The 15,188-nt window shown below is 57.9% G+C and overlaps 1 protein-coding gene across 8 annotated transcripts in view; it reads right to left on the bottom strand.

Moving 5' to 3' along the window:
- Positions 1–15,188, bottom strand: part of SH2B3 (SH2B adaptor protein 3) — a 42,842-nt gene that overhangs the window by 18,829 nt on the left and 8,825 nt on the right. For 6 of the 8 annotated variants that reach the window (XM_056356015.1, XM_056356041.1, XM_056356034.1 and 3 more), the window contains exons 2-6: positions 14,361–15,146; positions 1,193–1,294; positions 834–925; positions 625–716; positions 212–429 (exon numbers count right to left, since the gene is read on the bottom strand). In XM_056356015.1, coding sequence (XP_056211990.1) covers positions 212–429; positions 625–716; positions 834–925; positions 1,193–1,294; positions 14,361–15,119 — 1,263 coding nt within the window. In that variant the 5' untranslated portion in view covers positions 15,120–15,146. The remainder of the gene's footprint in view (positions 1–211; positions 430–624; positions 717–833; positions 926–1,192; positions 1,295–14,360; positions 15,147–15,188) is intronic. The other 2 variants (XM_056356049.1, XM_056355995.1) reach the window with 1 other exon arrangement.

Below are 15,188 nucleotides of genomic sequence, written 5' to 3'. Positions count from 1 at the left end.
AGCCTGCAGTGCCCTGCTTGCTGCAGGGGGTTTTGCCCCCCAGGAGCGGGGATGGGGCTGCCAGCCCATTGCCAGCATCAGGGCAGGGACCAGGCAAGGAGAGAGCATCTCCCCAGGGTGGGATGCAATGGGACAGGGACCATGCCATGGCGGGGGGTCTGCCCAAGGGGCTCCTGCAAGATTCCCACCCCAGACCCTCTCCCACCCGTACCTTTGCTCTGCCCTGGAAGTTGAAGGTGAGCACGTACTCGCCGCGACGCGTCTCGCTCTGCCGCACCAGGAAGACACCGTGGCCCTCCAGCCCCCCCAGCTGCACCAGCTGAGCCGCCTTCACGCGGGAGATGGGCCCATGGAACCAGGGGCAGGAGGAGAGGAACTGCTCCATCTTCGGCCCTGCCGCCTCCCCCGGGTCCCCCGGCGTCGCCCCTGCTAGGGCACACGGATGAGTGCCCCAGGGAAGTGGGGACCCCTGCCTATTCCCCCCATCCCCCTGCCCTCTGGCTCTGCCCCCTGCCATGCCATTTGGGGATGCCTGATCAGCCCAGCCAGCCACGGCAGGACGCAGCGACCCCCCGGCAAGTGATGCCCTGTCCCCAAGGTCCCCCAAGTGTCCCCACTGCTCACCTTGGCTGAGAGTGTCAGTGCTGGTGGTGGGGCTGGCAGCCGTGGGGTCAGGGTGCCGGCACACCAGGAGTTCAGGGTCACCCGTGTCAGACCTGCCGGGGACGGGAGAATCCAGGCTGAGCACTGGCGGTGCGGAGCCAGCACGTTTCTGGGGGACACAGAGCTGCTGTCCCTATCCCCAGGCTCGGGGACATCCACCGGGCGCTTACCCCCTGCGCGCACATTCCCGGATGGCGGCTGTCCAGGAGCTGAGCTGCTGCTCGTCCCCTGCCTCAAACAGGACATCAGTGGTGTTGGTGACCTGGGGGACATCAGACAGGGACACAGGGGCTTCAGACAGAGAGATGTGCATCCCCCTCCCCACCCCCCCGCACTTGGGCACCAAACCTGACCCCAGCCAGGGCACAGCATCCCCCACCCTGCATGCCACATCCCCCCTTGTGCACCCCCTCCCCGGCTGGGAAGAGGAACCGAAATTTGGCACGGGAGCGCTCAGCGGCCACGTGCACCCCGGAGGGTGGGAAAGGCCGTGGGGCTGGCTCTGGACCCCCCCTCAGCCAGACCCTACCTTGAGGACGAAGGTGTGGATGTTATCGGGCATCTCGAGGCGCGTGCACCTCCGCACCTCCTGGACGGCAGAGCAGGCAGCGTGCAGCTTCGGCTTGGAGCCCTGCGGAGGGGAGCGCAGCAGCTGAGCTGAGTCCCAACACCCCTGCACCCCAAAACACTGCCCCACCGCCCGCTGCTCCACTGGGAAGGGGTCAAGCCTGCCAGGAGCCACCTGAGCCACATCAGCCAGCAAGGAAATACCCGGCTCTGCAGGGAAATACCCCACTGGCAAGGAAATACCCCACTGGCAAGGAAATACCCCATGTGGCAAGGAAATACCCTGCATGACACAGGGCACCCCAGGGGGGGCCAAGTAGCACCCAGAGCGGGGACCCACTTTGGTGGCCCCAAGGACCCAGCAGCGGAAGGATGGCTGGAGGAGAGGAGGGAGAAGGGGGCTCCCAGAATGGCGCTGCGTTCTGGGGAGACTGTGTGCACTGATGGGGAAATCGGGGTGCAGGCAGGGAGCACCCTGCTTGTGGGTGCGGGGGTCAGCGGCGCGCGCGGTGGTGGCGTGCCAAGAGCTCTCCGCAGCCACCCAGCCAGTTTGGCGCTGACACAGGCACATGACAAAACGCTGAGCAAACACTTCCATAAAGGCTAATAATACCCCTCCCAGCAGCTTTCAGTTCCTCTGCTCCCCAACGCGCCCTGTGTGCCGGCAAACGAGCCGCTGACTGCGGTGAGGCTGCGGCACGTGGCACCCACCCAGCCACCGCCAGGACCGGGCTCTATCCGGGGTGCCAGTGACCCTCCTGGGTGCGAAATGCCCCTGGGGGACCCTGTGCTGGTGCTGGGCGATGGAGCCAACCCCTCCACGCTGACCCCTGTGGCCAGAGCCAAACGCACGGCTCTGCAAGCGAGCCACCCTGTTGAGTCCAGCAAAGCCCCGCCAGTACCAGTATGTGCTGGGCATGCTCATCCCCTGCACCAGGCTTCCTGCCAGCCTGGCACAACAAAAATTTGGCTGGCTGTGATTCACTCGGCACCTTCAGCATCCCACGGGCTGGGCTGCTGCACCCTGTGCCGGCTCCAGCAGTCCTCTCCCATCCACGGCCGCCGCTGTCCCCGCAAGGACGCTGGGCTGCAGGCACTCCACCACATGATGGCATTTGCCAACCAAAGGGCTTGAATTTTGCTCCGAGCTTGTGATGCTCATGGCAAAGCCACCCCCCCTTTGTCCCCAACCACCTGTGGGACCCCCAGGGGGTCCTCACCAGGGACTGTCCCTACCCGGGACTTGGCACTCTCTGTGGTCACCCAACCAAACCGTGTTTAGTTTATATTTTTTTTTTCCATCCCCCCCTCTTTCCTCCCTCCCTCGACACTCTCAACTGAGGACTCAGTGTACTTTGGGGCCGGAAACACAGCGTGAGAGGGACCAGCCCTTATCAGCACCAAGCTGCACCGAAAAGAAAGTTCTTAGAAGTTTCTTGCTGAACAGCATCGTGTAATGGGTTTGGTGCTACCGCGGTGGCTCGCAGCACCCCCAGTGCCGTCAGCAACAGTGATTGCAGCTGCTGCAATCACTGTCACCAACGGCGCCGCCAGCCACCATGGTGGCACCGGTGCTTTTTATCCCGAAGGAGTTTTATTTTTTTGCCATCCTTGGAAAATAACCACATCCTGCACAAAAGTCCTGCAGGGAGAAAGCAAAGGGGTTGCCCGTCCTGGCTGCTTTCCCACACGTGGGTTGTGACATCCGGCACGTCCCCAAGCTTGCCGGTGCAGCCGGTTTTATCGGCATACATCCCAACCACAGCCTTGGGGTCAGCCTCCCGCTTTCCTAGGAAGTGGGAAATTCCAAGAAAAGGGAGTTCGGCGAAGCCCCCTGCGCCCCTCCTGGGGAAAAGTGCAGACGGGGAGTGTAAAGGGAGAAGGAAATGATGCAGCAGAGCGATACGGCACCCAAAAAAACCAGTCTGGCTTCGGAGAAGTGCCTACCGCAGGCACGGTGCCCCCACCCCCCGAACTGCCGCACCTGACCGCAAGATGCCCTGCTCGATGGTGGCTGGTACCAAGAAAGGGATTTCTCGGTAACCAAAACTGCACACTCAATACACCGCGTGCTCGCCCAGCACCCACGGGCTCCTCCTTAGCAAGAAAGGTGCCACAACAGCATCGTGGGGCTGGATACCCCCAGCTGCAGGCTTGGCTTGGGGTGCTAAGGATGCTCAGGGTGGGATGGGATGTTCACGGTGTTCGGGATGGGGTGGAATGGGATACTCCAGGTGCTTGGGATGCTGCCCCAGCTCAGCTCCCAGCCTGCAGACTTCACCCCACCGCTCCCCCAAAGGATCCTGTGGACAGGGAAGAAACCCCAGCATGTGGTTGAGCACCCCCCAAAACCTCCCGGGGACAGGATGCCCTATAAAGCTGCACTCCCGAGCCCTCAGAACACAGCTGCCACCGTGCCATCACTGTGGCATCCCCCGTCTTGCCACCTGCCATGAAAATCAGCCATCCTGGGATGTGACACGGCTGGTGTGTGGCTCACAGGGCTGATGGCAGCAGGATGTGGCCCAGCTCCCCCGAACTGCCTCCCCCTGCAGTGGCTGACAGTGGCCAGGCACTGCTGGGGACACCAGAACATCGATGGGGGTGACGGTCCCATCGGCTGGGGACGGAGGATCCACACCAGCTCTCAGCACCTACTTAGATTCAGTGCGTGGAAGCAGTACCCTCCCACCCGCAGTCTGCTGAACCCCAGTATCTGTATTTTTGTTCTTTGCAGGGGATTTTTGTAGAGTTTAAAAATATGAAGCTTCAGCCAGACCAGAGCTGTACGCAGTGGCCAGGGACATGGGGCCAACTGGGAGACAGAGGAAAACACCCCCAGGATTAAACTCCCTCCTGCTCCCTGCCCTGAGCATCCTGCCAGAGCCCACGGCTCGACCCAGGGAGGACATCCCACTGCACCTCCAACCCCAGGGAGTCCCCATGGGGTGTCACAGGGAGCACCGGCGCCGCGTGGGGAGAACCAGCCCAGCACGGGGAGTGCCGGCACAGCATCTGCGGCCACCGCGCACCTGGGAGGGCAGGGCAGCCGGGAGAAAGTGGGGTTTGCCAGAATCTGCCAAATATAGGAAGGAGACCGACACCAGCTTGGCGCTGTGGTTGTGCCAGAAGCGCTAGCTGAAGGTCAGGCCAAGGTCACAGCTGCACTCGGGTGTCGCAGGCGTGGAGAGGAGCTGCTGCGTTTCCTCCTTGCAACCCCCCCGTAACAGCTCTCACCGCAGCTCCTTTACCTGCCACTGTCTTTACTACCTGTGTTTACGTGAGGCCAGTGCGTGATGCCCATGCCCATGAGCATCGCTGCCCCTTCCACGGCGATGCTCCCTCCAGCACCCTGCACGGACACCTTGTCACTTGCCTTCCATGCTTCCATGTGGGAGCAGCAGTGGGGAAACCACTGTTTGGGAGGGCTGGCTGAGCATACTGGGTCTCCCTGGCTCTCTCCAACAAGGCTATTTTGGATTTTTGTTCTTTTTTTGGAAGCAAAATTCCTCCCAGCCCACGCACGCATGCCAGGAAAGCTCCCACTGTGCCGCTTTGAGCTGCTGCTGTAAGGAGCACAACCCGCACGGATGCGCAGGGGACACTGCAAATTCTGGGAGAACTTTTTCACTCTGAAGAGGAAGGCAGCCAGCTTTCCAAGAACGAGAGTGAAATTGCACCGCCACATCGCCCACGCTCGGGAGCAGCGGCACCTCTAGGTTTGACTGGCACCAGTGGCGCCCACGCACTGGCAGGGTGCTGGCATCCACCACCCACTCAGACACCCCCAAGTTCAGCCGATTTCTGCTGGGTCCCCAAAGCGCTGCCACCACCCGCAACACTGGTTTGCACTGGAGGGAGCCGGAGCCAACCCACTCTTCCCAGTGGATTCAGCCAGTACCCGGTCCCCTGCTGGAAAAGGCAGTGGTGGCACAGGGATGACAGTGGTGGCACAGCAATGACAGCGGTGGCAGGGGGATGATGGCAGTGGCATAGTTTTGATGGCAGCAGCATGGTGATAGTGGTGGCACAGCAACAATAGCAGTGACAGAGGAATGACGGTGGTGGCACAGCAATGACGGGAGCAGCAGGGTGATGATGTTGGTGGCACGGCAATGATGGCAGTGGCATGGCATTGACATCTGTGGCACAGTGAGGAGGGCAGTGCCACAGAGATGACAGGCAGTGGCATGGTGCTGATGGCAGTGGCACAGCAATGATGGCAGGGGCATGGTGCTGCTGGTGGTGGCACAACAATGATGGCAGTGGCATGGCCATGGCAGTAAATCCTTCGAGAGCAGAGGGTGCTGCTGTCGGCCCCTCCATGCACTGGGGATTTCCCTGTGCCAGCAATTTCGCTTCCACTCTGAGTCACGCTGCAAGCCGTTGTGCAAAGTCCCCAATGGGTATGGGCGAGATTTGTCGCTTCTTGTAAATGATGGAGCCCACTGTGTACCCCTGCTGCAAGGCACAACCTCAGCCAGAGCTGCAGCGTACCCCAGCATGGCTCAGCCCCACCGGGCTGCTGGTGGATGGGCAGATGACAGCCACCAAGGTCTGCAGCGGTGCGGGTGCTGGGTTATGCCAGTGTAAAACCACATCCTGCACCCACAGCCCCCGGGGAGTTTTGTGAAGTTTCCCAGGAGCATGGAGGCACACAGCCCTGTCCCGGGGGATGCCAGGCAAACTGGAGGGGAAACACAATGCCCTGGTGCAGGGCAGCAGGGGTCCAGTGGGGCTGGGGTGGGCACCAAGGGTTGTGCTGGAGGGTGCAAAGTGTCTGCTGTACTAGCAATCGTCCTCAGGAGTTTGCACCATGGGTAATCCCAGCGTTTGTCCTTGGGGACTTTGCATGATGGATAATCCCAGTGTTTGTCCTTGGGAGTTTTCACCATGGTTAAACTAAATGATTGTTCTTGAGGATTTTGCACCATAGATAATCCCAGCATGTGTCCTCAGGGAGTTGCACCATGGCTAATCCCAGCGTTCATCCTCAGGGAGTTGCACCATGGCTAATCCCGGTGTTCAGCCTTGCAGGTTTGCAGCACAGTAATCCCAATGTCTGTCCACCAGCAGCTCATCCCACTGCTGGTAGTGTGGCTAATCCCAATGCTCCTCCTTGGGCGTTTGCCCCACGGCTGACCCCCCGCACAGCTCCACCCCAGGCAGCCCCGTGCCGGGGATGGGGATGGGGTCTGGGACCCTGCTGATTTGGGCCATTTCCCTGCACACCGCCAGCCTCTCATGTGCCTCCTGCATCCCGTGCCCACTGCAGGGCCCCCCTGTCTGGGCTTGCCCTGTCAAAGCTCTCTGGGGAGGGCTCCAGGATGGCACACTCCCGCTTCTCTGCCTGCATGTAGAGGCTGTTCACTCTGAAACCTACTGACAACCGCAGTAAGCACTACCATGGGGTTCTCTGTTCTGGCCTTGAGGAACTGGAGGTAGGAGGTTTCCTGCCTCTGTTAAGCAGAGAAACATGAGAGGTGATCCCCGCTGTGGGCTGCTGGGTAAGCTTGAGCTCCCTGTGGACCCCGGCCATTACCTCTCTCGACACCCCTCTCTGCCCACCCCAAACCCCAGCCAGCACCCTCAAACCACCAACACCAGAGGCACAAAAGAGTTTCCAAGATACTCCATCTCTAAGCATCTCCAAAGCTCATGGCAGGGGACAGAGCCATCCCCGAGGGGACCGGGCTCAGCGGTGACAAGAGGCACCGTTGTGCCGGCCTGAAGCGCTGGCTTGGGGGCGGCCGGGGCACAAAGCACCTTCTGTTCCCATCGCCAGTGAACGGGAACACAAGAAAACACAGCCCAGATCCCCCATTGCTCCACTGAGTCCCTATTTCTTCTTAAATTAAACCTGGGGTGCTGCAAAACGCAACCCCAAAAGCCACTGGGTAAATCCATACCCTTTGGGGAGGGATCTGGGGGGGGGGGGGGTGTCTGACTAGAAAACCCCACCCCATTCTCAGGGCTGATTGCCCCTCTTTATGCATTGATAAACCTCCACCAAGCAAGGCAGCAGCCACCAGCTCTGCACAAATGCCTTTCCTCCCCAAATCCCTGCAAACCACCCCAAAACACAGAGGCCAGCGGCTCACATTCACAGCAGGGTTTAGGAAGATGGGAGTTTATAAACAGGATCTGTAAACAGGCGGCATTTGCCAGCCCCCTTTATACATTTTTTTTATTTATTTTAAGCCAAACTCGCTTCCAGCATGGGCTGCTTTAATAATTTCCTGGAATAAATAACAAGCGCGGAAAGTAAACAAGGTGTCTGCTGCAAGCAGGAGCCGGCTGCAGCCGGGGAGTGTGACCCCACAGCCTGGCCCCCAAGGGCTGGGGGGTGCACGGTCCCCAGCACCGACCCCACACAGTCCCCACAGGGTCCCTGCAGTCCCCAGGGTGTGCTCTGGTTTTGCATCACCCAAGGTTTTTGCATCACCCAGGACGATGCAAGAGCTCCAAGAGCCCAAGTGGGAGCGTTTGATCCCCCCGGGTGGGTATTTTGATCCTAAAGCAGGACCTGACCCTTGCCCAGTGCTGTGCCCTGCACAGCTGAAGGAAGCAGACCTTGCCCAAAATGCTTCATTTTTAACATCATCTTGAGGTGATGCTGGACATTACAATGCCCATCACTGGCATCAGTCAGAGCTGGGACCAGCTGCTTGGCAGGGAGGAGTGGGATCAGCCCCAGCTCAGCCCCCTCCGCTGGGATGAATCCTTCCAGACGCCGTGCTGCCTGCACAGGCTCTCATAAATATTTACCTTTGAAAGAAGCAGCACTCAGCCTCGAAACAACCACATCCTGGGATGTAAAAAAAGAAAAAAAAAAAAGAAAAAAAAAGAAAAAAAAAAAAAGAGGCAACCACCCAAAAAATACCACTGGGCATCTCGCACTGGCTGCCAGGGCTGAGCGGGACCCAGCACCCACCACCACCCCACAGCCCCTTGCACCTCCAGCTGTGAGACTCTTGGAAGGAAGCAGCACAGTCCTTGAGCGCTTTTCCAGTCCTTTTTCCTGTGATTCTCTTAATATTGCTATTTTTTGCTCACTTCTCAGCTTGTACGTGGTACTTTCCTACCCAAGCAGCTCTGCAGCATCCCTGCAAGGGAGACTGCCCCAGCCGTGAGCATCACTGCCACGAGCTGGGGGGGTCACAGCAACGGGACAACCTGCACCCCAGAAACCACGGGGTGGATTTTAAAGGATGGGGTTAATAAGAAAGGCAACCCTCCGAGCCCCTCTCCTGCAAACCCCAACAGCCCCAGTGCCCGGGGAAGTGGCAGGCTGGGGCTCTGTCCTGCACCCTTCTCCTTGCAACCCAATCAAGCCCTGGCTAGTTCCATCCCAGCAACACAGTTTCCAAAATAAGAAACTCTGCTCTTCAGCAATTAACGCCGGGGCTGTGGTTACACTGCTAAAAGTGTTTTTTCCGTGCATGACCAAGGATGGAAAAAGTTGTGGTTAATAAATGACAAATAACCTTTTGTCTCATCACCCTCCCCCTGTGTGCCCTCACTCTGCGATACCAAAAAAGAGGAGGGGAAAAAAAAAAAAAAAGAAAAAAAACAACCAGAAAAAGTCACCACTAAAATCTCAAAAAGCCGAAAGGACGCCCAGCCCCATGCGCCTTCGAAGAACAGCAAGTGGTGCAGTGCCGAAAGCAGAGCAGTGAGGGGATGCGCTACCTGCCCTGCTTGGTGGTGAAAATCCGCAGGCAGGTTTCAGTGCCACTTTGGGCATGGTTCTGCCTCTCCTGAGGGAATCACAAACCTCTTACCCCACAGCAGGTTTCCCAGCTCCTGCCCTGGGGATGCCGGGAGTGGGATGCCAGAAGAGGGATGCGGTCCCTGGGGATGCAGGGAGAGGGATGCGGTCCCTGGGGATGCAGTCCCAGCCTCATGTCCAGCCACCAAGGGACAATGCAACAGGGTCACTCTTGGCTGGAGGATCAAGGCAGCAACCCTGCCAGGCTGGGATTGTTTAACATTTTTATTACAACAAAGAGAGAAAATAACATGTGGTGCAAGTCAGCTCGCCCCTGGGCGAACCTCGAGGCTGAGGGTAGGAGCACACATGATCCAGCCTGCTCTGGCTCACAGGATGGAAGACATCAGATGGGATCCAGATTGACACAAACATGCGCTTCCTGGGCCACAGTGACAACAGGACACTGAGATGTTTCCCATCACTGGCACCCAGAGCCTGCAGGCAACAGGTGCTCTGCTCGTGGGGACCCTGGGAGGAAAAAAACGTTTTGTATCTTTTTTGGCAGGAATAAAGGAACAAATTAGCTCACGGGGTTGCAGCAGCGACAAGGGCATTTGCACATCCAACTTGGTGTGTCCAGTTTTTAAGCATAATTATAGGTCACTAGTAAGAGGAAATGTGCTTTGGATTTGAAGCAAAGCACTGTGCTGCAGAAGAGGGGGTTTCCTCAAGTCCCTGCCTGGGATAGGGATGCAAAACCAGCTGCTGCTGCTGGGTCAAGCCTTCCCAAAATTTGGCCTCTCCATCCCTGTGGGCTCCCCCTCTGCCACTGCCTCTCCATATATCCTCAGCTGAGTTACTTAAGGCTGTGTCTGAGCAGCCCCAGTTGCTCCTGAAGGTACAAAGCAAGCAGTTCCAGGAGGAGCTGGCATGGGAATGGAGACCGCAACGCTGGGATGTCTCCCACCCCATGCCACGTAGAGCCCCAGGCACTGAAAATCAGAGCTCAGCGGCACGGGACCTGCTTGTTCAGGAGGTGGCAGTTCTCAGAAACCCGCTTCAGGTGAAAGGAAGGGGAAAAAGAAAGAGAGAAAAAAAGTCAAAGCAGTCTCACACTGAGCACTGAGATAAAAATACTGCTGCTCCTGCGGCCACGGCTGAACACACATGAGCCACGACACAGGCACCATGGGTTTTCACCGGAAGGAGTCTTTCCAGCTCATCTCGGCGTGCCATCAATTTACTGGATGCACTGGATTTCATTAAAATGCTATAAAGAAACCAGCACAAATGCAAATCCCATTTCCCTTCCCCTTCCTGTAAAAACATCTGGTCAACAGAAACAGCTTGGGACATTTCCGTTTAAATCAGTTTTCATGGAGTTTAGGATTTGGCCGTATAGAGGCACTTGGGGCTGGGGCTCAGCCGATGAACAGGGCAGCCCTGAAACACCGCGGGGCTGTTCTAAAACACGCAAACCTGTTTTGCCAGCTTTGGCTTAAATTTAGGAAGGTGGAGGGGCCTCAGAGCCACTCAATGCTACAAGTTATATGAGAACAAATGGCATGTAGAGGAGAAAGCCCTTATTTCCTCCACAGGAAGCAAGGAGGACTGGTAAGCATCACCCTCATACTAAACATCAGAGAATCCACTTGGGTTGCATGCCTAGGACCATACCCAGGGTTTCACTGGTTTTCCCGCACACATGTATGTGTAGAGCCATACGTAGATTATAGAGACCCTGATATCCCCCCTGCTCCAGGAGCTCTGCACATCAGGATGGCCCTGCTGCTGTTGGGTCTGGCCCCAGCAGCCTCATGCCACAGAACATGATCACCTCACCCCGGCATGGGTCGGTAGCATCGCATCCTTGCACCCCTCCTCTCCCCAGCACACCGACACCCCCTGCTGTGTCCCCAGGGTGGGGGTCCGGGTGCCCCTCACCCCACACTGGGTGCCCTGAGCCCACTGGTGCCCTGCGGCCAGGCTGTGACCCACTCCGGCTCCAACCGCCTCCAGATCATTCCTTTGCAACATCATTTTTCCAGTGCTGGAGGGAGGAAGGAGCGATGCCAAAACCAACCCAGCAGCAGCTGCAAGCATGGGAAAGCGAGCTGCTCCCTCTGCCCAAAAGGCCCATCTCGGTCGGCTGGAGCTCTGGTGGGACCAGCATGTGCCTAGGGAACGGAATGCCCACACCAGGCAGCACCGCAGGGACCGCCAGCGGCGGCTCCAGCATGGCTCGCCGACACTCACCCTTCACCCAGCGCAGCGCTGGCCACAGCCACCCAAGCAGTAAATGGGATTAGGGCTCTTCAAAGCGCCCTGCTCCCTTTGATGCCAGGCACGTTACGGGATTAGGCTCAGAGACCCTGCTGGAGTGCACCGGGGAGAAAGTAGGGAGAAAATAAGAAAAACTACCAAAAGCAAAGCAAGGGAGCAATGGCCAAGCCGCAGTGGGGCACGCGTGGGGCCACCCGGCTTTGGCCACGCACCCTGCCTTTCCAAGGCCATTGCAAGGTGCTGAATATTTGGGGGCTCGGCTAGATGCTGTAAAGCCATGCAGCTGAGCTGGATTTCCATTGGCATCTTATTATTTAAAGGCTAGAAAGGGCAAAGAGGAGGGCGCTTCCAGGGAGACTTCAAGGGTGACCGAGTCTAACAGTCCAGAGACCAGCCGGGTATGAGAGCACCCAAGGACTGTTTTTACCGTTGCTTATTTAAAACCATTAATATTCCATGACGATCAACAACATCTTAAAATCAGGAATAGATCTACCACATGGGTGAAAGGCAGCAGCAAAGCCCTGTGAGCACCCTGGGGCTGGAGGATGGAGGGGAGGGGGCTGCCCACCACCTTCTCTAGGGAGTTATTCATTACTAGTTGGTTGTTTTGAAGGAAAAAAAACCCACATAACACAAACTAAACCAAACCCCCCCAAACCAACAAGCTGTTTTGTTCCCACTGTTCCACAGTTCACCCCTTGCTGGGTTTGGGGAGTGGGACTCCCTAGCACTGCGGGGTGCTTTCCACCACCCCCAGAATCCAACCACAGTTACTGGGAAAGGGGCTGGATTGACTCTGCTGTAAAGACGACAGGATCTGGCCCTGGCCCAGTTAATTAAAAAGGAAGGACCCGCCCTGAGAATATTTGCACAGGAAGCAATTTGCTCCGCAGACTTGCAAAATCCAGCGAGGAACATCCCCCACATCCACGGACCTGGCTGAGAAACTCCCCTTGCTCAAGGGCCCCGGGGACCACGGGGTCCCCCGGCCTCGAAGTGACGGGGACTCACCAGGACATCTCCGTGGGACAGAAATCTGATGCAGACTGCAAGGCGTAACACTGCAGAGCGCTGGGTGTGCTTAGGAAAAGTCTTGTTTTAAATGTCTCCTGCCTGTGGGTCAAAGGCAGTCAGGGGCTACGGGGAGAAGAATAAGGGGAGTGGGGGAAAAACAAAAAAAAAAACAAAAAACCAAACAAAAACCATCCAAAACCACCCAAACAAAACAAAAAAAAAAAAACACAAAACAAAAAAGAGGGTGGAAAAAGCAGTGTCTGCAAGCACCAGATCCTGGGGCAGGCAGCACACAGCAGGGGCCTGACCAGGGGCTCATCCTGCAGAATAAGGGTGCTGCTCCATGTGCAAGTGCTGGCGGTGCGATGGCTTTGCTCCCTGCTCGGCGCTCAACAGCTTTTGAGGGAAAAGGCTTGGCAGAAAGGATGGCTCAGTTGTGCCCTGTGGCTGTGCCGGGTCACCAGGGATCTTGTTGGGCATGGAGGTGGCCAAATCCATACTGTGCACAGGGAAAAATTAAAAAATTATAAAAACACTCAGGGGCTTGGTGCCTGGGTGGTGGGGGCATGGGGGGGTGCCCATGGAAGGGTGTGCTTGGCCCTGACTACTAAAGTCCCCCAGCATGGGGGAGCACAGCCCCCCCAGGAGGGCACTCCCTTGCTTCACTTTAGTTCTGGCTTTTGCAAAGCCTCAAGGGCAGGTCTGGGCAACAGCCACGGCGGATGCAGCGGAGCAAAGCCGGCAGCAAATTTGGCAGCAGCACCTGAAATAGCACAAGCCCAAACACCCCCTCCCCACCTGCCAGGGTGCTCCCTGTGGTGGGGTCCCATGTGCCCACTGCCATCCCAGTGAGCTGGGCTCCAGACCATGCCAGCACCCAGCAGCACTGCCTGGCTGCTGGGAGCACCCTCGAGGACCCCCAAAGTGATGCTGTTTGGAGCCAGACCCCTCCCCATGCCCAGGGATGGGGACACACACTCCCGTGGGGACAAACAACTGCAATCTCTGACATGATGGAGCAAAACCAGATTTTACAATTTGCTGTTGTTCCTTTTTTTTGGTGTTTTGTTTTATATTTAATACTGAGTCATTTGATGGAAGCAGCAGGAATTCAGCCAGCTGCTCCCTAGTTCTGCTGCCACGGTGAGCAGCAAACACAGCCCAAAGTAGGGACAAGGCTCCAGCTCTGCCAGAGCCTTCCTCCTTCCAAAGCATAAGTTAGTCATCGAAGTTAAATGAGCACACAAAAAAAAAAAAAAAAAAAAAAGGAAAAAGGGAAAAAAAAAACATCCCATCACGCCTGCGTAAGACCTGCCATGTGGAGGAACTGTCTTTTTAAAGATTAAATACCACAGCTCCCCCCGCATCGCTCCCTGTTCACTCACATCCTGCATCATCTCCGCTCCAGCCGGCGTCTAAGCACCACGGGAGCTCCCCGGGGCAGCAGAGATCTGAATTTCTAGCCACAAAAGTACTTACAAAAATAAAATTAAACTCCCTTACAGGTCCCACAGGGAGCAGAGGAAGGCACAGAGCCTAGTTTCTGTTTTCCCCCTTCCTTTCCCAACTTGCCCAGGCAAGCAGATGCCCTGGGTGCTGAAGCCATGGCACAGCAGGGATGGGGTCAACGTGGGGTTTGCCCGAGTCGGTGCCCCCCTGCTTGCTGGGACAGGTCCGTGGGGCTGGGAATGAGCGGGATGGAGGCCACCAGCTTCCATCCTCAGCTCACAAAGGCAAGTGCTTTGCTTTTAGCTGGACACCCCAGGGTTGGATGCAATTGCATCTCAACCGATTGCAACCATGAGCGCACACGTCACTCTCGGCACATGGTCACAGCATATTCCACCCTTCAAATGCAAGCCTGCAGCAGCGGCTCCACTCTCCTCTTCCATAAACAGGGTGCAGCCTTGTGTGGCTGCGGTGGAGGGAGAGCAGTGGCAGAGCAAACCCCTCTGGGTTCTGGGCTTGTGCCCGGACATGCTCACAGTGAGAAACCCTCGAGATGAGCGGTGCAGTGCTCCTCCCCGTGCCGGCACCCTGGCATTGTCCCCAACCTGCTGCCAAGTGACCCACAGCATCACCCAGCTGAAATGGGCAAGAGCTGGCAGGTCCTTACCTTGGGCGGGTCGAAGAGCTCCAGCACGTACTCCTCGCTGTCAGGCATCCCCGCTCGCCGCAGCACCAGGCGGCAGCGCTGCCAGCGTGTCCCGCTGTCCAGGGAGGTCTCGTCCAGCAGCCCGTACTTGAGGAGCCCCTCCTTGCGCACCTCGGGGGGCTGCTCCCGCGACAGTCCCCACGGGAGGATGCGCTTGCCCAGTCCCGGCTTGAGAGCCACCTCTGCCGCAGCCTCCCCATCGCCATCCCCGGGGAGGGCATCGGAGGAACGGCGTCGGAAGAGGCTGCGCCAGCTCCTGCGCAGTTGGCTGAGCGAGAAGGGCCGCCGTGCTGGCCCAGCCAGCTCCTCTGAGCTCCAGGACTTGTGCAGCCCCACCGGGGCAGCCTCGGGGCTTCGGCTGGGCTGCTCGGGGCGGACGCCTGGCTCTGCCTCAGCTTTGGTGGCCACTGTGCCCAAAGGGGCATCTGTGTGCCGCCGGTGCGTCTCCCGGTAATCCCGTGCCGGGCCGGTGGGCAGGATGCGGAGCTGGTTCATGGCAAAGCCCTCTTTCACCTCATGGCAGAAGTACTGCTGGAAGAGGTCGGTGAACTGCACCGAGAAGTTCTCGGCGGCCAGGAGGTCATGGTGCGGGTGCTCAGTGGCGAAGCGCAGGTAGTGCCGCGCCAGCTCCTTGGCGGTGCTGATGGCGTGCAGCTCGCAGAACTCATGCCAGCCCCGGGGATGCGCTGGCGTGCCGGCTGGCAGAGCGTGCCCATTCATTGCCGTGGCTCCAGCAAGGTGGCTGCACTGCAAGACAGAGCACACCAGCGGTGTCACGGCAGCCCCAAC

The sequence above is a fragment of the Falco biarmicus genome, chromosome 1, assembly GCF_023638135.1.
Source record: "Falco biarmicus isolate bFalBia1 chromosome 1, bFalBia1.pri, whole genome shotgun sequence".
NCBI classification, from domain to species: domain Eukaryota; kingdom Metazoa; phylum Chordata; class Aves; order Falconiformes; family Falconidae; genus Falco; species Falco biarmicus.
This window is presented reverse-complemented; position numbering and strand designations above follow the sequence as displayed.